The following is a 27430-nucleotide window of genomic DNA, read 5'->3' on the forward strand; positions in this document are numbered from 1 at the left end:
CACCCCAGCTGAGCTGAGACTCTAAGAGACAGAGAGAGAAACCAGCAAAGGGAGAGGGGGGACAAGGCGGTGGCAGACCCGTCTGGAAGTCCCAAATAAAAAAACACATCCCTTTCCAAATAGCACTGACGGAAATTATCAAAGCGGGGAACCCAGACGGAAATCCCAAGAGAGATTCTTATCAATCAAACTGGGCATTCTTCAGCTGTATAAGACTTCAGCAAGCAGGTGAGGGAAGCTTTAAGTCTATTTTCCTTTTATGTCGTTTCTGAAATAGCCTTTGGCTAATGTTAGTCTCACAGGATGGAATAGCCTTTCCTGGAGAAAAGTATTAATCTTCTGACATTGTTTTGTATGTTGTGTCCTGCCTTGGGCACATTTCTTATTAAAAAAAAAAAAGCAGGTAATAAATCCAAAACAAACAAACATATCCTACCAACAAACCTTTTCTTTCTCCTATGATGCTTGGGTTGAGGTTCTCACACCTCTGCTTATGATTTGAATGAAATATTCTAGGAACTGTTCAGACCCTATTGTGCCTTCCCCACTACCCAACTCTCGTTCATCCTCAGACCTACCACTTCAGAGAAAAAAAAAAAAAAGAGTGACGGCACGATGTTTGGCAAATCTGGATAACAATGTTCAAGCTCAAGAGACTGTAAATCCCAGAAATTGGAAATAGCAGCACCTACAGCTCAGTAATGATCTGAAAGCTCAGGTTAGGAAAAACACTATTCTTGTACAGTAAATGGAAGAAGAAGAGGCAGGCCCTAGATCTCAGCATAATATACTAAAACTTGGATATAATAGGTCTGTGTCCTGTTTAGAGGGGTGTTGAAAGGACAGAGCTGGCAGGCACTTTAAAAATGTGAAGCTAGTCAGCTTCAAAAAGAGCCTACCACCACGTTCCACATGAAAACACTTAACCTCTTCTACAATTTAGTAGAGGAAACAAAAACCAGTTTCCCCAATACTGTGCTTATGATGCTCACTGTAGCTGATGATAGTACTGAATTGTTTAACCACGTTTTTTTTTATGTTCACTAGGCACACACCTCTCTCACCCAACAGCCACAGATTGACACGTGCTCTCCCCCCGGAGTTGCACAGTTCTAATACGTAGGGCAGTCTCAGTACCTGGTGACTCATATCAGCCAGGCACCTCTGAAAAGTATCCATATGCTTAAAAGCACTGGACAGCAGCAGGTTGGTGAGATGATAGCCTCTGGAATACGTGGTGCCTTCACAGATGTGGAACAACCAGATTACTTCACTATTATTAAACATTTCTATTACTCTACCCAACCTATGCAGCACTGTACAAACACACACACACACACAAAAGTCAGCCCCTGCTCAATAGAGCTTACACTAATAAGACAAACATATAGGACAAGAAACTTGGGGCATTTCATAAAGCAAGACAATGGTTAGAAAGAAAAGAAAGTTAGTTAATGAGGCTAAAAGCAGACAATCAGGCCTTAGATTTAAAAGCAGCCTCAAAAAGGTGGTTTATATTAGAGGACAAGTGAAGCACTATCCCTCTTGCTGTGCCATCCATGTGCTCAGAGCTTCAAACCCGAACATCCATCTGTCATCTGATAATTGCAACATTGGAAATAGCTCCTGGCATAGCCTTGGACGGTGTGCCTCACGAGAGCTGAGGATGAGCTGGGTGTGGGGAGGGTCTCAGTGTTTTATTTATTCAGTAACTCGATTTGTACAGAGCTTTTAAACAATCATGAGGAAAATGAGAGAACACAAATCCTTTAAACTACTGTACAGCTGTGGCAGGCAGATTGCTTTTTTTTTTTTTTTCTATATTACTCTTGATATGCACTTCGTTTCCAAGTTTTCTCTAATTAAATCAGTCTCATTAGCAAACAGTCAACCCATTCTTCCTAACTATAATAGGACATGAAAAACCCTAAAAATCAACCATAAAAAGTATAAATAACTGTAGTTTATATTTTTACTTTAATTAAACATAAGAACATAAGAAAATGCCATACTGGGTCAGACCAAGGGTCCATCAAGCCCAGCATCCTGTTTCCAACAGTGGCCAATCCAGGCCATAAGAACCTGGCAAGTACCCAAAACCTAAATCTATTCCATGTTAGCCACTGCTCTTACTAGCAACGGTATTTTCTAAGTCAACTTAATTAATAGCAGGTAATGCTATTAAGAACTTATCCAATCCATTTTTAGACCCAGCTACACTAACTGCACTAACCATGTCCTCTGGTAACAAATTCCAGAGTTTAATTGTGCGTTGAGTGAAGAACTTTCTCCGATTAGTTTTAAATGTGCCACATGCTAACTTCATGGAGTGCCCCCTAGTCCTTCTATTATCTGAAAGAGTAAATAACCGATTCACATCTACCCATTCTAGACCTCTCATGATTTTAAACATCTCTATCATATCCGCCCTCAGCCGTCTCTTCTCCAAGCTGAAAAGTCCTAACCTCTTTAGTCTTTCCTCATAGGGGAGCTGTTCCATTCCCCTTATCATTTTGGTAGCCCTTCTCTATACCTTCTCCATCGCAATTATATCTTTTTTGAGATGCGGTGACCAGAATTGTACACAGTATTCAAGGTGCGGTCTCACCATGGAGCGATACAGAGGCATTATGACATTTTCTGTTTTATTCACCATTCCCTTTCTAATAATTCCCAAGAGTAGAGCAAGCAAGGATAAAGCTGGGAAATTGCATATCTTCTTGAAGTCCAGTTTTGGGCCCAGTTGTTTCCTCCTGCTATGGGACCTCCAGTTCAATTAGAACCAGGGCTAAGATCTGACTACATGAGCCTTCATGTACATCTATCTAAGGATTTTTCCCCTATTTTTTTTTTGTATTCCCCTCTCGACTCACCTAGCCCAGCCGTCCCAGCAACAGTCCTTACTGGGGGTTGAGTGCAAGCATAGCCCAGTGGTTAGAGCAGCAGGCTGAGAACCTAGGAAGCCAAGGCTCAAATCCTGCTGATGCTCCTTGTGACTTAACGCAAGCCATTTCACCCTTCATTGCCTCATGTGCAAAGTTAGATTATAAGCCCCAAGGGGAAAGGTAAAATCCTAACAGTACCTGAATGTAACTGACCTTGAGCTACCAATGAAAAGGCACGAGTTAAATCTAAAATAAATAAAAAAAAATTAGACCAGGGTTCCCCGTCCAGAATTCAGCAATTATGGTAGAAAATCCATCCACTGTGTCATTGCTGGATCATGACTGGAACGCCTTCCGTCTAGGCTCTGTGAATGCTGTCCCAACAGCATCCTCAGCCTCAACCAAGAAGCAGAAAACAGGAGCTGAGAAGTAAATCCAAGTCTTCCATAGGGCAGTGGGCATTGTCACTGATCTGGCCAGATCTAATCAATCCTGCAACTGAAAATCTGGAGTTAAACCCTCCCAGTCTATCAAAAACGACAATTTAAGAAGAATATAATTCCATTGACCAGCCTCCTGTTCACTGCAAAAGTTAATATTCACAATCAATTGAAAAGTACTGCTGCTTTAGGTTACTATAATAATTATACTGGCCTTTAAAATATATATAACTAACACAGGGGTAGGCAATGCTAGTCCTGGAGTGCCACAAATAGGCCTGGTTTCAGGATATCCACAATGAATAGGCATGGGGTATATTTACATATAATGCAGCAAATATCGCATGTATGATGCACAGACTTTAGAGTTATCTAGACCATTGTGTGGTAAAAGTAATTTGTCAACGGAATGAGTAGCTGTGAGTAGTTTGGCAATGATTCCAACTCCCGTGTTATGCTGATCTGAAAGTAATTGTAGTTGTTTTTACTTTGAAGTTTTATTTTGTTTGTTATATTTGTATTTGTCTGTCTACTGTTTTGTTGATATATTGTGTATGTAAACTAGTAAGCCACTGTGGACTGTAAATAAGCAGCATAGAGGTCATGAACTCTGTGGATTACCAGTGGGAGACCCTTAGACAACTCTTGGATTCTGCGCCTTATGAACAATTGATGATTGAACCTATTTCAGAATTGTTGAAGCGGATATCCCTACTTGTATCTAATGCTTTATCTGTAGGTTATATTACTAATAAGGAAGCAGCTTTTGTAGTAGAATATCATCCTTGATTAGCTTGTTTTTATTTGTTGCCAAAAATACATGAGGCTGGCGTTATTTCCTGGATGCCCAATTGTTTCTAGTTTGGGTTCCAAATTAGAACTATTATCGAAATATGTGGATGAATTTCTTCAACCCTTTGTTCCAAAGGTTCAATTTTATGTGAGGGATTCCTCTCACTTTATTGAGTGGTCTCCATTTGCAAGGTAATGATGTTTGGCTGGCTAGTCTGGACAAGGGGTCTCGATATTCTAAGATTACCCAGGGTGAAACCCTTGATGTTGTACAGAGTTGTTTGGATTCCTCATGCTCTACAGACAAGGTCACCATCTTGTTTTTTGGTGTTGTTAGCCAAATTAGCCCCTTACAAAGAACTTTCTTGATTTTGGAGGCACAATGTATAAGCAAATGTTCTTATGTTTCAAATCGAGGGGACTGCTACAAGGTCCACCAAGGCCCCCAATATAGCTTGTCTTTTTGTTTCTGCTTTCAAAGATGAGTGTAAACTACTCAGGTTTTTGGAGGTTTATCCTCTTTTGTTAAAATACATTGATATATTTATGATTAAAGGGTTCACAGGAATTTTTGGACCTTTTAAAGAACAGTGTGATCCCAATTTGAGATTTGCATTTACCTTGAATAGACATCAGGTGTCTTTTAGCATGTGGGTATAATACTGGTGTTTTTATAACTACTTTATGTAGGAAGCTGACTGATAGAAACAGCTTACAACCTCCATATCTGAGATCAAACAATCCATTGTTTATAGCAGGTTTGTACTACGATTGTACAGATTTTACAACAGATATCCTGTACACACAGTATGGCAGGCTTATAAACATGCTTGTTATGTGAACTGTGATCTTTTGTTTCAACAGTCTAAAGTACGCTCTTTGGATCGCATGGTTGCATTCCTCCTTACACCATGTATACATCTAGGATTATTAAAATTATCAGAAACACTGGTCTCTATAAGAGGCTCATGCATCTTTTTTTGCATTTGTCTTTAAAAAGATAGAGTATGAAGACCATTTGGCCTCATCTCATTGGTCTTGTCCTGTGGTTCACGTCAATAATTTTGGACACCAAAGCTGTGACCATTTGTCTCGCAGTAGTTTTTCATTCCCTACCATACTGGTAAAATTACAAATTTTAATCCTACACTAATTGTACTTCTCATCAGATTGTGTACCTTATTTTATGCCCCTTTCAATTTAATATATGTGGCAAAAACTATGAGAGCTATTAAGACCCTTGTTATGGAACACTGTAGCAACACTCTGTACTAACCATATTGAAACATCCCTGTCAGAGCACCGGGAAGAACAAGGGTATGCTGTAGAGGGATTCTAGAATCTGTGTATTGGGACATTGGGCAAGAAGGGTGCTAACATTCTGTATACTGCTACATAAGTAACAGAAGATGAATGTACGAGTTGGGTTAACTCCTGCTGGTTGAAAAAACAACAAGATTTGGGGGGGGGGGGGGGGGGGAGTTCTTGTAAATCTGTCCCTTTAAATTGTGTGCAGTTATTTATTAGATGGATTTTATAAAGGCACGTCAATGGATTACATTACATGCTGATTTTCAAAATGGTGGCGTGATCTATTTTTTGAGTGTGTATGCATGTCATCCACTGAAGTTAATGCGGATTATATTTTGTTTCGGAGGCAATCCGCTCTATTTGGGTTTTATGTGTTTCTTTTATATATTTGTTTTTTAGCGATCAAGCTGGTTGGGATTGTTAAAGAGAAACTTATGTGATTTGATAACTGTGTGATGTCAACCCCTAATGAAGGCATTAGGTGAAACAAGTCAGGGTGATGTTGAAATTTTACAACAATCCATGAAGAAAGTGTTCCCATTTGTGATGAGGCTTTACTTCTTCTTTCTTTTGTATGATTGAATACTGTTTCGCTGAGGAGGAAGGAACACCATGCTGGTATTTCTCTGTATCCCGCTTAGTGAGTACATTCTGGTTGCCAAAGGATTTTTTACAAAGTTTCTTTACAAGTCTTCTAAGGAACTTTATGAAGCTTTACAAGTTAGGCGCTTTATTTATTTAAACAATTTTGTATTTCGCCAATCCACAAAACTCAGGCACATATGTACATAATCAGAAACAAGTCAAACCAGCAATAAATAAACAAACCATAAACAATGACAAAATAAATCAAAGTAAATAGTTATAAAAATTCAGTAGCTGTTTTTTTGTCCTGAGGACATAGAGACACATACCAATGCATCCAAGCATGTGTCATACAGAGAATGTCAAGGAAAAAAAGCTGAGATTTAAACCTTTTTCTAAAATGGAGGAGGTCATTCTCAGCCCTGATCTCCTCAGGTAAATTATTCCATAAAATAGGGCCTGCTATCCTAAAAATTCACTCTCTGGATTCAGCCAGCTGAGCATCTTGCAGAGATGTAATCTTTAATAGATGCTGGGTAGATAAGAGGAGCTGGAGTGGCTGATAACTCCATACTGCAGAAACAATGAAACAGAGCAAGATCATGTTTGGGCCTTGAAAATCAAAGCGTTTTGAATTTCACCTGCCATGTGACAGATAACTAATATACAGCAACCAGGACAGGAGAGATATGCTCACGTAAAGTAGAACCAGAGATTAAATGAGTGGCAAAATTTTGCATCAATTGTAAGGCCCTTTAGTGTGAATCAGGGAGACCCAAAAACAATGCATTACAATAGTCAAGACAAGACCAGACCAAAGATTGCACAACAGTGAGAAAATCAGAATAGCAAAGAAAGGCTTTAAGGAACACAGAAGATGAAGCTTATAATAAGATATTTGAACCAGGGAATTAATGGGTGGATGCAGAGATGAGGAGGAATCAAGCAGGACCCTCAAGTTACGAGCTTGACATTTGATTGCTATTGAGAGTTCATCTAAAGAAAAACTGGAAGGGTCATCAGCAGGCACAGTTTGAGATGGAAACAAAATTTCTGTTTTTTTTAACAATCAGTGCCAATCTCTAACCTGGGCTAAACAAAGGCAACCTATTCAGAGAAATATCAAAAGAAGAAGAAATAGGGAAGAAAAACTATCCCAACTGCATATATTTTAAAGGAGTCATCCAGTCTAGAAAGGATGAAACAGAGGAGTTAAATTAAATATTAAGGAGAATAGCCAAGTGTGAAGAACTTTGGGCAACCCTCATAGACAAAGGGTGCAAGTTGGATAATGCACCACCAATCATGACCTTATACAGTAGAACTGATTAGACAAAAAAAGAAGAAAACCAAGAATAGACAATAGAAGCAATACCAAGGCCTTCAAGTGATCCAGTAGAATATCATGATTTAGGGGATTGAAGGCTGAGGAAATATCAAGTAATATGAGGAAATATTTAACACCAGATTCAAAACCCTGGCAAATAGTGTCTAGACAGAAAAAATGATGCAGTGCTATGAAATGACTGGAACCCAAACTGTGAACTATCAAGGAAATTGTTGTCATTGATATATTTCTGCAACTGGGTCAATAGAGGCAGAGTAGAAACAAGACGATCGTTTGATGGATCAGAAGGGTTTGAATCCAATCAGAATCAGAAGGGTCTGAATCCAATACTTATTTCACTACATTGGCTACCAATAAGATTCGGGATTGAATACAAAGTACTATCCATCCTTCATAAAATTTTATATGAAAACAAGAAAATTGGCTAAGCTCCTCTATAAAACTACATACCCCAAACAGAAACCTAAGATCTGCAAATAAGGGACTTCTAAAAACACCACCTATGCGTTCCAATCAACTCACCTCAACCCAAAAGAGAGCAATATCTCTAGGTAGCCCAAAACTCTGGAACTCCCTACCAACTGAACTCAGAACCCAAGAAAACCTAAAAACATTCAAAAAAAGATCTAAAAACATGGCTGTTCAACAAAGTATACCAGCTCACCCAATGAACAACATAACATCTTCACCCTCCACTCCAACCTGAAGATTAAATGAATAAATGAACATCTCAACTATAGATTATAACCAAGAAATGAAACTTAAAACAGAACAGTAACTAACTAGCATATGATTCCCCTATGTTTAACAATTGTTTAAACCTTTTTTGAAACCCTGTTAATCCCCTTAACCTTGTAACCTTTGTATTTTTTGTAAACCGTTATGATGATGAATACGAATGACGGTATATAAAACTCGATAAATAAATAAATAGGCATTTTTCGAAACATACATAGATATGACGGCAGAAGATGACCAAACGGTCCATGCAGTCTGCCCAGCAAGCTTTCACTTCCCCCCCCCATTCTTATCTGTTAATCTTGTCCCTTGTAAGTTGACTTTTTTGTTCTATTTCCCTTCCACCCCCACTGATCTATTTCCCTTCCACCCCCATCATCAATGTAGTTAGTAGTGCTGGAGCTGCATCTGAGTGAAGTATCTAGCTAATTGTTTAGGGGTAGTAACCGCCGTCATAGCAAGCTACTCCCACGCATGTTTATCCAGGCCTATGCCAACTCAGTCCTTGTTGGTTGTTGTCCAAATATAAATCATCTTTTAACATTCCCCCTGCCGTTGAAGCAGAGATCTTTTCATCATTCCCACTTGCCGTTGAAGCAGAGAACTATGCTGGATATCATTGAAGTGAAGTATCAGGCTTATTTGGTTTAGGGTAGTAACCGCCGTATCAAGCAAGCTACTCCCCTGCTTTTTTGTGGATGCAAATCCTTTTTTTTCACATTTCCTCTTACCATTGAAGCATAGAGCAATGTTGGAGTTACATTAACCGAGTGTATGTTTATTGAATTAGGATATTAATCTCCAGGTAGTAGCCGTCATTCCCGCAAGCCACCCACATGCCTCTAAACTTCATTCACATCCTCTAGACTTTATGGATCCACAGTGTTTATCCCACACCTCTTTGAAATCCTTCACAGTTTTGGTCTTCACCACTTCCTCCGGAAGGGCATTCCAGGCATCCACCATCCTCTCCATGAAGAAATACTTTCTGACATTGTTCTGAGTTTTCCTCACTGGAGTTTTAAATCGTGACCCCTGGATCTGCTGATTTTTTGGCAACAGAAAAGGTTTGTCGTTGTCTTTGGATCATTAAAATCTTTCAAGTATCTGAAAGTCTGTATCATATCACCTCTGCTCCTCCTTTCCTTCAGGGTGTACATATTTAGATTCTTCAATCTCCCCTCATAAGTCATTTGATGAAGACCCTCCACCTTTTTGGTTGCCCTTCTCTGTACTGCCTCCATCCTGTCTCTATGGAGATACGGTCTCCAGAACTGAACACAGTACTCCAGGTGAGGCCTCTCCAAGGACCTGTACAAGGGGATAATCACATGCCTTTTCTTACTCAATATTCCTCTCTCTATGCAGCCCAGCATTCTTCTGGCTTTAGCTATCGCCTTGTTACATAGTGTCTAATGATCTGAAGTTGGTGAAACAATCACCCCCAGGTCTCTCTCCTGCTCCGTGCACATCAGCCCTTCTTCCCCCATTGAATACAGTTCTTTTGGATTTTCACACCCCATATGCATAACTCTGCACTTCTTGGCGTTGAATTTCAGCTGCCATATCTTTGACCACTCTTCCAGTTTCCTTAAATCCTGTCATTCTCTCCACTCCTTCCGGCGTGTCCACTCTGTTGCAGATCTTAGTGTCATCTGCAAAAAGACAAGCCTTACCTTCTATCCAGTCTGCAATGTCGCTCATAAAGATATTGAACAGGACTGGTCCCAACACCAATCCCTGCGGCATTCCGCTCAACACAGCTCTCTCTTCAGAGTAAGTTCTATTCACCACTACACATGGTCTTCTGTCCGTCAACCAGTTTGTAATCCAGGCTACCACCTTGCCACTCACTCCTAAGTTTCTCATTTTATTCACCAGTCTCCTGTGCAGGACTGTGTCGAAAGCTTTGCTGAAGTCCAAGTAGATGATATCGAGCGCTCTTCCTCAATCCAATTCCTTGGTCACCTAGTCAAAAAAGTCAATCAGATTGGTCTGACAGGATCTTCCCCTGAGGGTATACAGCTTCAACTTTCAGCAGAGACAGAAGTTGCCCCTCAGAAAAAAAAGAGGCATTCGTAAGGTTAGCAATAAAAGCACCATCAGTACACAGGACTTTAATCAAAGCAGAACAAGAATTTGACACAATAATTATTCTTCAGCTCATTAAGTACAGAAACAACTTCAAAACTGGGAGGTAGGAGTAAATTCTCATCAAGAAGAGGCAGTGGAACATTGCACTGTAAGACCTGCTGGTAATTGAGCACTGAAAGACTTCACAACCTGTGCTTTCTTCTGGGAGAAAAATGATGTAAACTTCTTGTAGGCTGCATTCAAAGCAACTACAGAATTACAGGCCGGGGTGTTGTAAACACTGAATGAACAATCCTAAATAATTCATGAGGATGCGAAGCAGCAGCAGTGATACGAAACACCACATACGCTTTGCCTGATCAATGGCATCAATTATTTATTCTTTCAGATAAAACAAGGAGACTAGGGGGATTCCATGAAGTTAGCAAGTAGCACATTTAAAACAAATCAGAGAAAATTCTTTCACTCAATGTACAATTAAGCTCTGGAATTCATTACCAGAGGATGTGATTAAGCAGTGTAGCTGGGTTTAAAAAAAAGGTTTGGACAAGTTCCTGGAGGAGAAGTCCATAAACTGCTATTAATCAAGTTGACTTAGGGAATAGCCACCGCTATTAATTGCATCAGTAGCATGGGATCTTCTTAGTGTTTGGGTAATTGCCAGGTTCTTGTGGCCTGGTTTGGCCTCTGTTGGAAACAGGATGCTGGGCTTGATGGACCCTCAATCTGACCCAATATGTTCTTAGACCTGTATGCTGCCAATTTAATACAGTAGGAAGAAACAGTGTCAAATTTATTCTTATACCAATGGCTTTCAACAGCTTGAAGATCACGCTTCACTGTGCTTAAGGAAGGGGACTAGCAAAGGGCAGCTCTCTGCTGTCACTACTAGCAAAGCTTTCATAGGAGCAAGAGTGTTTAATGTTGTATGAAGAGATGATTGCCAAAAAGCAATTAAATTATTAGTCTTGAGAAAGAACAGGCAGCCACTGAGACCGCAGCTGCTCGACATCAATAGGAGGCCACCTCATGATCGTAGGAGGGGCAATGGTGCCATGGAATGGAAGTGCTGGGTAAATTAGCAAACAGTGAATTAAAAAGGCACATCAGAGCAAGAGAAACAGCAGGAACCAGTCCAGTCACTGTGAACAAAAACCAGACCAAGAGTGTGGCCCAGCCTGTGTGTATGCGCATGGGAATCAGCTGGGTCCACCCTAGTGCCTGCGAGGCTGTTAAAAAAAAAAAATCCCTAATTACATTTGAAAGTTAATAAGTCTACTGGAAGGTTAAAATCCCTAAAACTATAGCACTTTTAACATCCTCTTTAATAGCAAGAAGATAGTTAATAAAAACTGACGCTTGAGGCTAAACCCCAAGGCAGGGGAACAGACCAGACCGAACTTGTGTAATAAAATTTCTCTAGCGGATGTAGAGATATTTTGCTTTTTCTTCCCTTTTTGTGGTTTTTTTTTTGGCTTTTCTGATGGATTAATTTGGGGTGATTGTGTGGTTTTTATTATTCTATGTCTTTATCTGTACTGTATGGGCATTCTGTTTTGTTGTTTGGGCCCCTATCAGTGATACAATGAAACAAGAACACAAATATGTAACTTTTATGTTATGTTAGCTGAAAATTGTTTTTCATTAATATGATTATGATGGTTAGTTGAATGGTGACGTTTATATTATAAATGATGAATAAAGTTATTTTGTTTGTTAATTTTTTAATGATTAGGAGTATGGCTTTTTATGATTATGTATTCCACAAGTAATAACATCAAGGGTTAATGAGATATTTTCAAAGGTAAACTCCCAGTCATGTCGATGTTGTAGGTCTCATCTTCGCAGAAAAACTTTTCAAGAACTGAGCAATAGAATTAAATATTGCCATGTTTTTGAAGATGGGTGCAATACACCAAAAATACTAGAACACTACAGTTTATTTTGAAGAATAAGTGTAGATTCTCCTTGTCCTATAATTGAGGTCATTTGTTGACTTTTTTTCTACTTTTAGCTGGGAAGATGATCCCCGTGGCTACCTCACATCCCACCAAGTTGCAGAATAGCACAACATGGGCCATTGCTACAGAGATCGGAGAGCAAGGTAAGACTACAGCGCACCACCTATTACTTGCAACGTTAAAAAAAAATAAAATACAGTGCTAGTATTAACACTGCCAGCTTGTAAGAAGTATAGTATTCCCACATCACTCAGTGCTCAGGATTTAGCCTCTACGGCAGCATAGATTCAATACAATAGTGCAAAAACTCCTTCCAGCCTCAGTGTGCAGTAGGATCTAAATTTACATGCCCAGCCTCATAGTACTATGAGATCTATATTCTGAAACCCAGGCTGAGTACAGCAGGAGTAATAGGGTGCCACAGCTCATGAAATCTTAACGAGAGTCCCCACATCATCAGAAATGGAATACACATAATCATTGGGGTTGGATTAGCACCAACTCCTAAAGACCATATACTTTTTGTATCCCATTCTCTGACTTCCCACAGACCCTCAGCTGTACTTGGGTAAGAAGGTCAGCACTCCTCAGGATCTGATGATAGAGGAGCTGTCCCTACAGAACAACAAGGCCTCACGAATGTTCCTAGAACGACAGAAAAGGGTGCAGCGATTCATCTTGGAGTATCCTACGAACACAACCATTGTGAGTCTCCCACTGGACACATCTCTTCCTAGAACATTATGTGCATGTTTCCTCTTCCTGATGTAGTTTACTATCACTGGTTCTCTTATTGCTAAAGATGTTTCTTTAAACAAAAAAAAAATCTGACATGTGCATAGGAGTTATAATGCTAAGAGAAAATAGGAACCAAAAATAAGAATGGATTGCATGTTTAGCCACACTAATTCTGGCACTTATACATTTCTTTTTTACTTCATCACAGCAAGACCAAATATAGCATGCAACATTAAAAAATAAAACCTACAGAACTGGGCCAGCTTGGTCCAAATCGATCAATTCCTTTGGTAATACTTGTATTTTTCTAGAAATATTCAATATTCCTTTATTGCAATGAATCCTTTCAATTTAAGATCGTCATTGGGAGGTACATTTCTGGCCATTTTGAACAGGGGTTATTAATACACAGTTTTGAAATATGCACTATACTTATGTTAGAAATTGATACAACTGTTAGGTGATTGTATTAGCCAAGTAGTCTTTAATATGTCATTTTATGCACCGGTTTTTATAACACTTTCATTGCTCTCTTTGGTTCTGTCAGGGCAGTAAGAATCTGAACACGACCCAGTCTGCCAGGGATGCAGCTGGCAGTACTAGCACCAACCGTTTTAGAACTGCCTTTGCAGAAGCCAGCAGTACAGAGGGAAAAGAGAACTACCATCCAGAGACGTACATCTCACCAACCAGCAAAGGGCGTGCCCCCGAAGTGCTCAAGAAATCAAATAAAGTCTTACAGATGAAGACATCTCTAAACCCTAGTGCCATTGCTCCAGGTACCCAAGTTGATCAGTACTGAGTCCTTGACATTATAGTGATAGATTATAATGGGGATATAATTTATTTGTGCATAGATATGTAGCGTATATGTACACTTGCATGTATATGAAGATGGCTCAGAGAAACACTTTAGATTGGTAAACATAGAAATGACGGCAGAAGAAGACCAAACGGCCATCCAGTCTGCCCAGCACGCTTTTGCACTTTTTTTTTCTCTCTCATACTTATCTGTTACTCTTGGCTCTTAGCAACCTTTTTTATTCTATTTCCCTTCCACCCCCGCCATTAGAGAGCAGTGTTGGAACTACATCTAATTTAAATAGCTTACTTAGTTAGGGCAGGGGTCAGGAACCTTTTTGGCTGAGAGAGCCATGAACGCCACATATTTTAAAATGTAATTCCATGAGAGCCATACAATATGTTTAAAACTAAATACAAGTAAATGTGTGCATTTTATGTAAGATCACACTTTTAAAGTACAATAAGTCTCTGAAAATATTACACCAGGCCTTAAGACACCAATACATCTCCTATTAGGAAAACGGACCAAGTCAGGCTGCTATAGAGTCCTACACAGAAACTACACGCCAGCAGAAAACCTCACCTGAATCACGTGCTGTCCCTCACCTAACATAGAATAAAGAGACCAAACGCATAACTAGAAGCATGCAGAAAAAACTGAATTGGAAACTGCAACAAGCCAGAGTCTCTGTATGCAGTGTAACAAAGGAAAAAAGAAACATCACCATCCTTATAAAACAATCAAGAAATATAAAATCATCAGCAGTAAAACTGTACTAACAAAAAAACATATTTCGAAACAGCCGATGAGTGGAATATCCAATAATTAAAAACTCATATAAAAAATTTCCAGATACCAACAAAATATTTCAAATTAGCAGACACAAAGACCCAGTAATGAAAAATAATAAGGATACAAAAATGTTTTTGCTCTGCATACCTGGGAACGTTTGATATCCAGGTGTCCTGAGATTGTTCTGAATTAGCAGGAGGAGGGGTGGTTTGCTTGGAACTTTCTCCTCTCTCAGTCACATACCAGCACTCTCTCTCACACTGGCTCTCAATTACACACCTATACACACATGCTCTCAGTCACTCACATGTACACATGCTTTTTCTCTCTCACTTATATAGGCTCTTAATTACACATTTACATACATGCTGTCTATCTTTTCACGCTTACACACACACAGACTTTCAATCACATAATACATGCTGTCTTTCCTCACACACAGACTCTCATTCACATGCTTACAAACATGTCCTCTCTTTCTCTCATTTACACACAGGCTCTCAATCACATACTCACATGCTCCATCACCTAAACCAGCTCTCAATCACACACAGACACACATGCTCTCTCTTACTTATACACACAGGCTCTTAATCATACATACATGATCTCTCACACACAAAGGATCTCAATCATACACACATACTCTTTCACACAAACAGGTTTTCAATCACAAACTTACACATACAGGTTCCCAATCGTAAACTTACATTCATGCTCTCTCTCTCACAGGCAGGCTCTCAATCACAGACATACTCTCTTTCACATATACAGGCTCTCAATCATTCACATACATGCAATCTCTCACTCACACACACAGGATCTCAAACACACATGCTTGCTCGCTCATTCACTCTCTCTCTCCCCCACCCCGGTAACTCGCGGCAGCAGCAGCAGCCTCCTCCCAACGCTAACCTCCTTCATTTTCAGCCCTCGCGGAGAAGGAGTCCCATCGGCCGTGGTTGAAGCTCTTCTTTATTTTCCTCCGAGCCGCGCTGCAGTCTTCTTTTCGGACTGACGCTGACCACACTAGCGTGGTCTTCCCACGCACGCACCCGATGCTCACCACTTCCTCTTCCGGGCCGTTGGCGGGGGGCGGGCGGGCGGGAAGAAGAGAGCATGCCGGTGCCGCCAACTCCAGCTATTCTGCCGTGTTCCGCTCAGGTTGACAGCATTTTAAGCCCGGGCAGAAGAGGACCGGGGAGCAGCTAGGTCAGCGGGGGACTGGAAAGTGTGGCGACACACTGATTTAGTAGATTTGTCTGCGAGCCAGATGCAACCATCAAAAGAGCCATATCTGGCTCGCGAGCCATGGGTTCCCGACCCCTGAGTTAGGGGTATTAACCACCGCAATAAGCAAGCTACAAAAGGTACAAGGTACATTGTCAATGGAAGATAGAGATATTAGATCCACTCCTGGTATTGTCTACTCCCTTCTGGGGGAACCATGGATAAGTTGAACTGATTTGTTTGCTTGGACCCACTGAACTCATCTAAATTACTGCTAGTCTGCCTCAGTGAGGAGGAAGTTATTTGGTCTACACGACTGACACTGGGGCCGATGCAGTAAAACGTGCACTGAAAATGGGCACTAGTATAGAGCACCCGTGGTCTTAGCGTGGCCACCCGATGCAATATTTAAATGAGAGGCAGCGTTAAAAAGGGTGCACTAAAAAGGAGAACTGTGTCTCCGTAGCACTCAATAGTTTATTGCATCAGGTGCCCGTTTGCGATGGGTGCTCACTACGAGCGTCTATTTTCATCCTGCTTCTTTTATACTTCAGCAACCTCAGCAAAATATTATGTGCCCCTTGCTAGGGACATCTAAATTGTGTGGCCATAAGAAAAGTGGGTTTCTTTTCCTTCTATCACTCCTTGATGCAATTGCACTTTTGAGTAATGTGTGCAGTTCTGGTTGCCCCAATCTCAAAAAAGAAGATAGAAAAGATACAGAGAAGGGCAACCAAAATGATAAAGGGAATGTAACAGCTCCCCTATGATGACAGGGTTAGGACTCTTCAGCCTGGAGAAGAGACGGCTGAGGAGATAAGCTAGAAGACAATAAGATCATGAGTGGGGTGGAAAAGGTAAATAGGGAAGTTAGTTACCCTTTTCAGTAAGGGATCTCTCTGAAGCTAATAGATAGCATTTTTAGAACAAATGTGAGAAAGCATTTTTTCACTCAGCATACAATTAAACAGTGGAATTTGTTGCCAGAGGATGTACTGAAAGCAGTTAACGTAGCTGCCTGGGTTCAAAAAGGGTCTAGACAAGTTCCTAGAGGAAAAGTCCATAACCCACTATTAGCCATGAAGACTTGGGAAAGCCACTGCTTATCCTTGGTCAGAAGCAAGGAGGGTAAGATCTATTTTTTCGGGATGTTGCTGAGTACTTGTGACCTGGATTGGAGAGGATGCTGGGCTTGATGGACCTTTAGTCTAATCCATTATGGCATTTTTTTGTGTGTCTTTTGTTAAAATAAAGATGCCTGCATCCATCCTGTATCCTTACCTCAGGTTATTCTGGACCTTTGTTGGGGGTTCCACCAGAGAAATTTAATGTCACAATCATCCCCAAAGCCTATCGCTCTCCATGGCATAATGCACTTGGCAACCAGAATGAAGTGGTGAATGTTCACGTGGATCCCTCAGAGTCTCCAGCACAACCTAACTACGTGTTGTATCGGAGCTTCAACAGGTTAGTATCATCACTCCATAAGGAGGTTCCAAGCATGTCTTCATGCAGTAAGTTACGAAACTCCAGTGCTCTCTCATGGCTTGCTCTCAAGCAAGGCAGTCTTTCCAGCATGCAGACAGGGAAACTCTGAAATTACAAAGATCTTTCTCTATTGGGCACATGATGCTAAGGAGGACTTCCTGTGGATGAAGGAAGAATTGCAAGGTCTGTGAAACTTAGGGGATGGGATAAAGTGAGAGCTCAGGCTAAAACTGTTTTACCAGCTTTTTAAAAAATGTAATCCTTTGCAGTCACAGACAACAGATTGCAATGTTTGCTAACTAAAGAATATGCCCTAATTAGAAACGTAGTTTAAGCAATAAGCCCATCCAAGGCCAATAGTTGTAGCTTGGCACCTGAAAATCACAAAGAAAGGTGGAATATAAGTTTTAAAAAAGGTTTAAAGTCATTTTTGTAACCTAAAAGCAGCATGCAAGCTTTCCCTCTATTTCTTTCTGCATAAGGCAACTGATGAGCACAGATGGCATGTAGCAGCACTACCCAAGAGGTGATATGTAAGTGTAATTTAGTCTTCTCGTTAGCATAGCTAGGTTTAAATATAACCTCACACAAGTGAGCTTGTGATTGGGTCTAGAATGCCCAGCAGGACAATTCAATAATGAACCACATCCACCGGATGGTCAATGCTCAAGGTGTAATGAGGAAGGTATGTCTAGACAGTCTTTTGACTAATTAGAACGGGTCAAAGTTGTGATATTTATTAAACTATTGAATCAGGAAATGTGGAAATTATGAGACTGAACATGGTAATACTAGTTGAAGCCGCTAGATGGGAGAAATCATCAATTGAATTTTCTTATGTATGTAAAATTTTTATACCACTATTCTAATATGCCCGAGTACAAATATCAGGATAGAACGAGGCAAGCATGGTGAGTGCAGATGGCATTTCACATTTATAGCACATTTGCTTCCAGTATTGGCACAATTTAATATTCAGCACTGTTATTTGTTTCTAGCTCTATTTGTAGATATATGGCTGGTTATGTTCCCATTTGTCTGTCTCCTTCTCACGTGGGGGTGGGAGGATAGGTTTGTATTTATGGATAGTGAATTAAGTGCTGGTAGTGATGCCAGATATACCTTCACTTTTTCTGCATCTTGTTCCTTCCAGCAATGGCTTGTATTTCTATTTAAAGCTTTCTGCTGAGATATTTAATATACTTTCTCTGGCACTCACTTAACTCCGAAGCTCTCAGATCCTTGTTTAGCACCCAGAACAGGACAAACTAGAAGCATCTACTAAATCTGATAAACTGCCTGTTAGCACTTCCATAAATGCTGTCCATACATCTTTATCGTGTCTCCGTGAATCTCTCGTCTCTTCTTGCCTTGATCACAATTATTTCAGCATTCAAAGCTGATGGATGACCACGACTGTTTTTCTGTTATAATTATGCCCCCGTGGAGGATGTAGGGATCAACTCGAGGTTGCAGCTGTCTTTCTTTGCTTAATTTCCTGCCATAAGATGGATGCATGCACCCATGAGTTGCTGTTTGTCAGAACCAGATCGATCACAAAAGGGAGAGATTTAGTGATTGATCATAAACCTGCCTATTAAAGCTGGTATATCTGGAAATAGCTCCCTCTGCTATGAAAAATTCTTTGGTATTAGCAAGATAAGTAGATACAGAAGTAGGGACTAGAAGCATACATCACTTAAGTTATCCTGTTACTTTCCTTGCCTTTTCTAGGACTCCAGTGCCATTTGGTGGGTTAATAGTTGGTGAGAGGATGATCAACTTGCCTGCATTTGAAGAGCCCCAGGATCACATGGATACTATAACTAACCTGGAGATTATGAACAGGAGACCCAGCTTTAACCGAGCTCCAAGAGGGTGGAAGACGCGCATTATACCAGAGTCGTGCGATCTATAGTGTTTTCCTAGCAATGAGTGTCACACCGTGCACTTTTTTTTTTTCTCATGTCCCAGTTTTACTTTTTAAATGTCATTTGAAAAGTACTCACAAGCATTGCTTTAGCATTCAAACAAGTGGCAGAAAGGGTTATTCTCAAACTTACTTTGGAAAACAAATTACCCAGTTTTCCTAATTAGCTACTCACTTGTTGAGTTTCCTTGTTAATTTCACTCCAACAAATGAAGAAGCCAATTTCCCCAAACTACCAACTTCCTTCTCCTTGCTACTCTTGTGACAGTTTTAGTTCTGGTTTCAATTTTATCCAAAAATAATTCTGGAAGTTCACCTTTCCGTTTTTCTCATGCTTCGAATCCGTAGAGGTGGAGATTGCAAAGGATTCCAATTAGAAGAGCAAAACCCAAGTTATTTTAGTCCCCATCTGCTTTAAAATTGCTCCATGTCAGCTGACATTTACCAAGGTAGAAACAAGTGTTCTTTGCAGAACAAATCTTTTAAAAAAAAAAGAAAATTATTCCTTACCTGCTAATTTTCATTCCTGTAGTACCATGGATCAGTCCAGACGGTGGGTTATGTCCCCCATCCAGCAGATGGAGTCAGACAAAACTTCGGAGGGTGCTGCCTTATAAACCAGTGTACCCTCTGCCAATCTTCAGTATTAAGAATATCAAAGCAGTAGACACAGAGGAGGATGGATCAAGGAAACCAAACACGTGTAACTTTAAATAGTGTGTATGGAAAAACACAAACTGGGGCCAAAAGGCAAACTTGCAAAAAGAACTATTGAACAGCCCCATATATGAGAGGCTACAACAGAAGTAGGTGAGCAGAGAAGCAAAAGCAAAACAAATCAAGCAGTAAATCCCAGAAATCCCAACAATTCTTAGGGAAGGCACCTGGAGTGATCTGTGGGACTACAGGAATGAAAATTAGCAGGTAAGGAATAATTTTTTTTCCCTGTATGTACCCGGATCAGTCCAGACGGTGGGATGTACCAAAGCTTCCCTACGTAGGGTGGGTCCTTGATAGCCCTGCTCGAATGACTCTATTGCCAAAAGAACCAAAAGTCAGCGACTGGAGATCCAAATGATAGTGCCGAGCAAAGGTATGTAACGATTTCCAGGTTGCCGCTCGGCATACCTCCTGGGAGGAAACTGACTGGCTCTCCACCCAGGATGCTGACTGCACATGAAGAGAGTGGGCCCTGATGCTCAGCAGAGGCTGCCGCCCCACCTCTATATAGACTGCCACAATAGCTTCTTTCAGCCAGCAAGCAATCGTCTTCGTAGTCTTGGATCCCTTCTTTGGACCATTCCAAAGGACAAACAAATGATCCGACAGACGAAAGTCATTAGTGACCTCCAGAAAACGAATCAGGATGCGCTTGACAAACTTATGGAGATCTCGGGGATCATCAGTTCAGAAAGATGGGAGTTCAACCGTCTGATTCAGATGAAATGCAGAAACCACCTTGGGCAGGAACAAGGGCACCGTGTGCAAGGTGACCCCCGAGTCCGTGAAACGGAGGTAGGGTTCCCTGCAGGACAGCGCCTGGAGCTCGGAAACCCGGCGGGCAGATCAAATGGCCATGAGGAAAACAGTCTTGAGGGTGAGATCCTTCAGGGTAGCGGCACGCATCGGCTCGAAAGGAGGGCCGCCCAAGATCCGGAAGACTAAGTTGAGGCTCCAGAAAGGGCAAGGAGCTTGAACCGGAGGTTTCAGGTGTTTCAATCCCTTGAGGAACCGGACAATATCCGGGTGAGAGGAAAGAGGAATTCCCTCCTGTCGATGGACTAGGGATCCAACGGCAGAAACCTGAACCCTCAGTGAGTTGTAGGCTAAGCCCTTCTCCAGCCCGGCCTGAAGGAAAGAAAGGATCTGAGGCACTGAAGCAGTCCATGGCAATGCTGCCTGGGCAGCGCACCAGGATTCGAAAACCTTCCCAACCCGGACATAAGCCATGGACGTTGACGTCTTCCGAGCCTTGAGGCGAGTCGAAACTACGGCCTCTGGGTATCCACGGCGTCTCAGTCTGCTCCTCTCAAAAGCCAGGCCGCAAGACAAAAGCGATCTGCCTGGTCGAAAAATACTGGACCTTGATGCAGTAGGCGCGACAGATGGCCCAGGCGAAGAGGACATTCCACCGCGAGGTTGATTAAGTCCACGAACCAAGGATGGCGGGGCCATTCCGGTGCCACCAGAATCATCGGACCTTGGTGGACTTCTATTCTCCAGAGGACCTTGCCCACGAGTGGCCATGGCGGAAACACAGAGGAGAATGTGATGTGGCCATGGAAGGACTAGCGCATCCACGCCTTCTGCGCCGTGCTCCCTTCTGCGACTGAAAAATCGCAGTACCTTTGCATCGTGGGAGGTGACCATGAGATCCAGGCGAGGGGTCCCCCAACGATGAATGAGAAGCTGCATCACCTCCTCGGAGAGTTCCCACTCCCCGGGATCTAGACATTGCAGACTCAGGAAGTCAGCCTGAATGTTGTCTACTCCTGCAATGTGAGAGGCCGCCAGTCGAGAGAGGTGGATCTCCGCCCAAGTCATCAACTTGTCCGTTTCCAACGAGACATGACTACTTCTTGTGCCCCCCTGGTGACTGATGTATGCTACCGTGGTTGCGTTGTCCGAGAGGATCCTGACCACCCGATGATGAATGAGGTGAAGAAAACTCCTCAGCGCCAGATGAACCGCTCTTGTTTCCAAGCGATTGATCGGCCATGTGGCTTGAGACTTCATCCACTGCCCCTGAATTGAACTCGTCTGGCACACTGCCCCCCAGCCGGAGAGACTGGCATCCGTGGTGACAACCACCCATTCTGGAATTTCCAAGGGCATTCCCCGTGCCAAATGGAGCGGATCGAGCCACCAGAGCAGGCTGTCCCTGGCGAGCTGTGGGAGTGGAAGGATGGTCTGGAACTCCTGAGACACCAGTTTCCATCAGGAGAGTAATGCTCTCTGCAGAGGACGCATATGAGCAAAAGCCCAGGGTATTAGATCGATAGTGGATGCCATGGATCCCAGGACCTGTAGATAATCCCAAGCCATGGGAAAGAAGAGACAAGAGAAGTGCTGTACTTGCGCCATGAGCAACTGGGCCCGGTCTGGTCGCAGGAAGACTTTGCCCGCCGCTGTGTCGAACCGCGCTCCCAGGAAGTCCAGAGACTGAGATGGAAAAAGACTTCTCTTGGTGAAGTTGACAGCCCAACCAAGGGATTGTAGGAGATGTACTACTCTGTCGACCGCCCGGTGACACTGACTCAAGGGCTTTGCTTGAATGAGTCACTCGTCCAGATATGGGTGAACCAGAATCCCCTTCTCAGCAGAGAACTGCTGCTCCCACCACCATTACCTTCGTGAATGTCCAGGAGGCGGTCGCCAGGCCACAAGGTAGAGCTTGGAACTGAAAATGCTGACCCAGTATTTTGAATCGAAGGAAGCGCTGATGCGCTTTGAGGATGGGAATGTGAAGATAAGCCTCCATCAGATCCAAGGAGGCGAGAAATTCTCCCTGATGTACTGCAGCAATCACCGAGCGCAAGGTCTCCATCCTGAAGTGTGGGACCTTGAGCGACCTGTTGACCAATTTGAGATCCAAAATTGGGCGGAAGGATCCCTCCCCTTCTTGGGAACCACAAAGTAGGCTGAATAACGGCCGGACCCAACTTCCGTGGGCAGCACTGGGAGGATCGCTCCGAGGGCTAGGAGCCTGTCGAGCATCTGTCGCACAATGAGCTGCTTTTGGGTGGTCCTCAGGGAGAGAAGAGGAATCTGTCTCTTAGGGGTCGAGCAAAGTCCAATGTGCAGCCGTGCTTTAGAATACCCAAGGACCCACTGATTCGACGTGATCTGGACCAACTCCTCGTAGAAAAGAGAGAGCCGCCCCCCTATCCTGGGGGTCGGGGAGTGGGCCAGTCTGGCATCATTGTGAAGTCTTGGAGGGTGCCCCTTGGGCCATGCCGTCACGTGCCGGTCTGCAGCCTCAAAAGGAACGGGACCAGGTCTGAGATTGGGAAGAGGGCGTCCGAGGTGTCGACTGTCTTGTGGTGCGGAAATGGCGTTGACTGTGGAACCGGCTTCTGGAGGCACTGAACATTCTAGTAGCCCGTGGCCGATCTTCCGGAAGCCTATGCACCGTATTCTCTCCGAGGGACTTGATAATCTGGTCCAGGTCATCCCCAAAAAAGAATTTCCCTTTAAAAGGTAGTGATCCCAACTGTGTCTTGGAGGAGGAATCTGCCGACCAGTTGCGGAGCCAGAGAAGGCGTTGGGCCGAGACCGCTGAGACCATTGATCTGGCCAGTACTCTGAGAAGGTCATACAGGGCATCTGCTCCATAGGCTATGACGGCCTCCAGACGGTCTGCCTGTCGTGCTTCCTCCAACGGTAACTCTTGTGAGGTGAGTAGCTGTTGCACCCAGCGAAGTCTCGCTCTTTGCGCTAGTGAGCTACAGATGGTCGCCATGGTCACCCAGACTCCCAGCGCAGAAACCTCAAACACTCTTTTGAGATAGACTTCGTTTCCTGTCCTGCAGATCCCGAGAGCTGTGCCTCCCGTCACTGGAATGGTCGTTTCGTGACTGCCGAAAGTGCTGCATCCACCTTCGGGACCTTAAGCAGCTCCAGAAAGTCCTCAAGGAGGGGGTACAGTTTTTCCATTGCTCTGGTGACTTTAAGTGAGGCTTCGGGCGAATCCCATTCCCTTGCCAACAATTGAAGAAAAGTAGATGGGTAGGGAAGGCTCTGGTCGGAGGACGTAGCGCCGCAAGCACGGGGTCTCCCTTTTTCACTGGAGTGGGACCAGGCGGGTCCAGACGGGCCTCAATATCCAATTCTTGCAGGATATGTGGAAGGAGGGTGTCCAACTCGTCTCTCTGGAATATCCACAGCACTCTAGGATCGTCCCCTTCCATCTGGGAAGCAAGCAGGGAATTGTCCAGGTCAGGGTCTGGAACAAAATCCACCCCCCTCCACAGGAGGGAGTACCAAACATACCCTGGAGAACTCCTGAGGGGCCCCAGATGCCCCCCCACCCCTAAGCCCTCTACTCCCTGGGAGAATCCCACGGGAGGAGGATCAGCTGTCCTGAGCACTTTGGGAGGCGGAGGCCCTGTTGCCGAATCCGGAGGCTGGGTCATCCTGGCCAGATAGGCATTATGCATCAGAAGTATGAAGTCCGTGGAAAACTGAAGCGGGCCCGAGGGAGGCAAAACTGGGGGATCCCCAGACGGTAAGAAGGGTTCCAGAGGAGGAACCCGTGTTAAAACTGGCGGTAATAGTGAAGAAATGCCTTCCGAATCATCTTCTGGGAGCCCTGGGGCAGCTGGCTCTGCATCCAAAATGGCCCCGCGCTAAGCGGGATCGGGGACGGTCTCTGCCTGTCAAGGCGCGCCTGAGAGTGCGAAACAGAATGTCCCATCGGCTGCGAGGGGCCCTCCCCACCGGGGAGGTACCTCGTACATATCCTCACGGGAAAGCCTCGATCCGGGCTCACCGCACGCTGAACACCGGTAAGCCCTTGGCATGGCCGGGGGGGGGGGGGGGGGGGGGGGAGCCGCGAGGAAATAACAGGCAGTGCCGCGGGCAGCAGGAAAAAACTTCCGCTTGCTAGCTCACACCGACCCGATGAAATTCACAGGCGCCACAGAGGAATGTAACTTTTCTGTGGCCAGCAGCACCAAGGAATGCGCTTCTCGGGGCAGCGGGTCGGATGGAACCTCCAACATGCACCCCCAGTAGAGCTGAGTTAGAGACTAACCCTGAAACAACAAAACAAATACACAAACCTACCCCGGTACAGCCAAACAGGATAAGGAAAACAGACAGTGAGAAGAAAGAACAGATCTGTCTGCAAGGTATAAGCAGTATTATTATTTTTTTTTAATTGTACAACTTGATACATCTAATGAAGGAAGAAGCTTAAAAGTAGAAAAGTAAGAAATCAAGTTTTCTATCAATGTACTGGGGAATCAGAGGTTCCCCTGTTCCTATCTGCTGGAGTCAGAAAGATACTGAAGATTGGCAGAGGGTGCACTGGTTTATAAGGCAGCACCCTCCGAAGCTTTGTCCGACTCCATCTGCTGGACGGGAGACATAACCCACCGTCTGGACTGATCCAGGTATGTACAGGGAATCAAAAAATTCCCACTTACATACCACCATGAATCAGACAGCAATTCAAAGCACAGACACAAATAGTAAGTCTGCAACAATTAGGAGGTTTGTTCCCACAGGATAGTGTGCCTTATTTCTGAACACAGCTTTCCAGAGCTTTTGACTAGCTTTAAGCCAAACAAATTCACAAATATTTACATTCAATTAATACATACCTCTCCAATGATATCAGAGAAGCTTATGACCTCACATGAGATAAGAGTGTGAAAACCACATAGCTGGACTTGTTTATAACAGATTGTTTTCCAAAAATACAGGGGGGTCAAGCTCTGCAAAGTGTGGAGGAAGTAGATTTCTTTAAACAGAAATAGTTTGCAGCGGGAGCTATAAAGGATGTTAGAAAGTGATGGAATGATAGAGAACACGAATATGTATGTGCCAATTGGAAACACTGGAACAGGTGGCAAAATGGGAACTTTACTCTTTTCAAGATCCTAAAAGAAGTAGAGATCCACAGTGCGACTGCACCTTAAGTACCGAGGGCAGTTCTGGTTGCCCCCCATCTCCACGAAACAAATCGCAGAAAATACTTTTTCACTCAGCACACAATCAAGCTACGGAATCCGTTGCCAGAGGGTGTGGTGAAGGTGACTAGCATGGTGGGGTTTAAAGAGGCTTGGATAACCTCCTGGAGGAAAAGGCACATAGAACATTATTAGTCTGTCAGACTCGGGAAAGCCACTGCTATTCCTGGGAGCAGACAAGAAATAGTTCTACCGTTTAGGACCTGCCAGGTACTTGTGACCTCAGCATGGCGTTCCTTTTGTTCTTACGACGCACAAACAGATGTCAAACCAGCTCTTTGGTTTTGAGACAGAATAGAGAGTCTTGCAAGTCTTTGATATTTTTTTCTTCCTGATGTGCCTTGTGGGCTGTTCACTGTAGATAATCTACAACCCAGAGGGATAGGTTACACCGTCCCCCTCCTGCTTTTGAGTGAAGGATGTCTTTTGAGACTTGTCAAATTACAGTTATCCCGTGCCATTTTAATAAAGCAACATTATTGGCTTTTGAAAAGATAGTATGTGTCACACGAACTGGTTAAGGTTAGGGAATTTTTAGCAAGTGAAAGGGCAAAGATTGTGCCTATGTATTGTGGCTTTTTCACCAAGACAGAATGTAAGGCAAACTCCTTAGTGCACCATCAGACCCGGAAAGCAATATGTTTAGCAGAATCCATCTGCTTTTTCTCACCTAAAGCCCAAATTGTGTTACTGTTTTTGGGCATGGCAGTTTCTTCCTGCTTCTTGGGCCTTCACCTTGAATGGATCCTACCTTGATTGGGGAATACACACTCATTTATAGCTAGCCACCATTTAAAATAAATAAATAATTAATTTCCCATCCCTCTCCCTCCATTATCTAGTCATCAAGGTGACAGATCCTGACACATATACCCCAAAGTAAACCTGTAGGAGGCACTGCTGTACAACAGCTACACTTCCCTGTTCAGAATGCTGCAACCACAGCATCTCACCCAATCCTTGTCAATGAGGCGCTGCCGAAGCAAGCAGAGTCAAAGTTGTTTTTTTTAAATTTACCACCATTAATCTTATTACGAGTTCCACTGAATGCTGGAAAATTGTAAAACGTCTTACAATAAAATAAAAGAACCAGAATAAGGACTCTAAAGACTCATCTGCTGTTTCTCAATTGACTTATCCCTACTATCCTGCTTCACAACCTTCTGTGGTAATATCTGTGACGTCAACGGTAGGAAGGGAGATTAACGGCGGGTACACTGTGAGAACATTTCAGTTTAACAGGGGCAAAAATATTAGGTGCAAACCAATGTCCTTTTTGATAAAAGACAAGAAGAAGAAAAATGTGAAGATTTCAATCATATTATTTCTATCAATATTTCCATTTCAAAATGGCTTGTTATGGAAAACAGTTATTAGAACAGACATGTCAATATTTAACCATTCATGGACTTTCATGCTTCTGCATCTTCCTTTTTCTCTCTAGGCTACATGAAAACAGAATTCCATTCAGAAATATGGGTAAAATAATAAACTATTCGCTATATTTTTAAGGCTGTGTTGGTGCTTTATGCTTATGAGTAGATGCTAAAGAACGTCAGCTTTCATACTCCAGCTATTTACCATAGTTGGAGCAGCTG

At 43.0% G+C, this 27430-nt stretch overlaps 1 protein-coding gene across 2 annotated transcripts; it reads left to right on the forward strand.

Moving 5' to 3' along the window:
* On the forward strand, positions 1-27336 carry MYOZ3 (myozenin 3). Of its 2 annotated transcripts, none has more exons than XM_029583226.1 (6): positions 1-228; positions 12208-12297; positions 12705-12859; positions 13440-13671; positions 17006-17186; positions 18942-27336. In XM_029583226.1, exons 2-6 carry the CDS (start codon positions 12216-12218, stop codon positions 19123-19125), a joined length of 834 nt encoding a protein of 277 aa, XP_029439086.1. In that variant the 5' UTR covers positions 1-228; positions 12208-12215; the 3' UTR covers positions 19126-27336. The 2 variants fall into 2 exon arrangements, with proteins under 2 accessions (XP_029439086.1, XP_029439088.1); XM_029583228.1 differs by lacking the exon at positions 1-228 and adding an exon at positions 609-718.
* The last annotated feature ends 94 nt before the right edge of the window (positions 27337-27430 follow it).

The sequence above is a fragment of the Rhinatrema bivittatum genome, chromosome 18 (genome assembly GCF_901001135.1).
Source record: "Rhinatrema bivittatum chromosome 18, aRhiBiv1.1, whole genome shotgun sequence".
NCBI classification, from domain to species: domain Eukaryota; kingdom Metazoa; phylum Chordata; class Amphibia; order Gymnophiona; family Rhinatrematidae; genus Rhinatrema; species Rhinatrema bivittatum.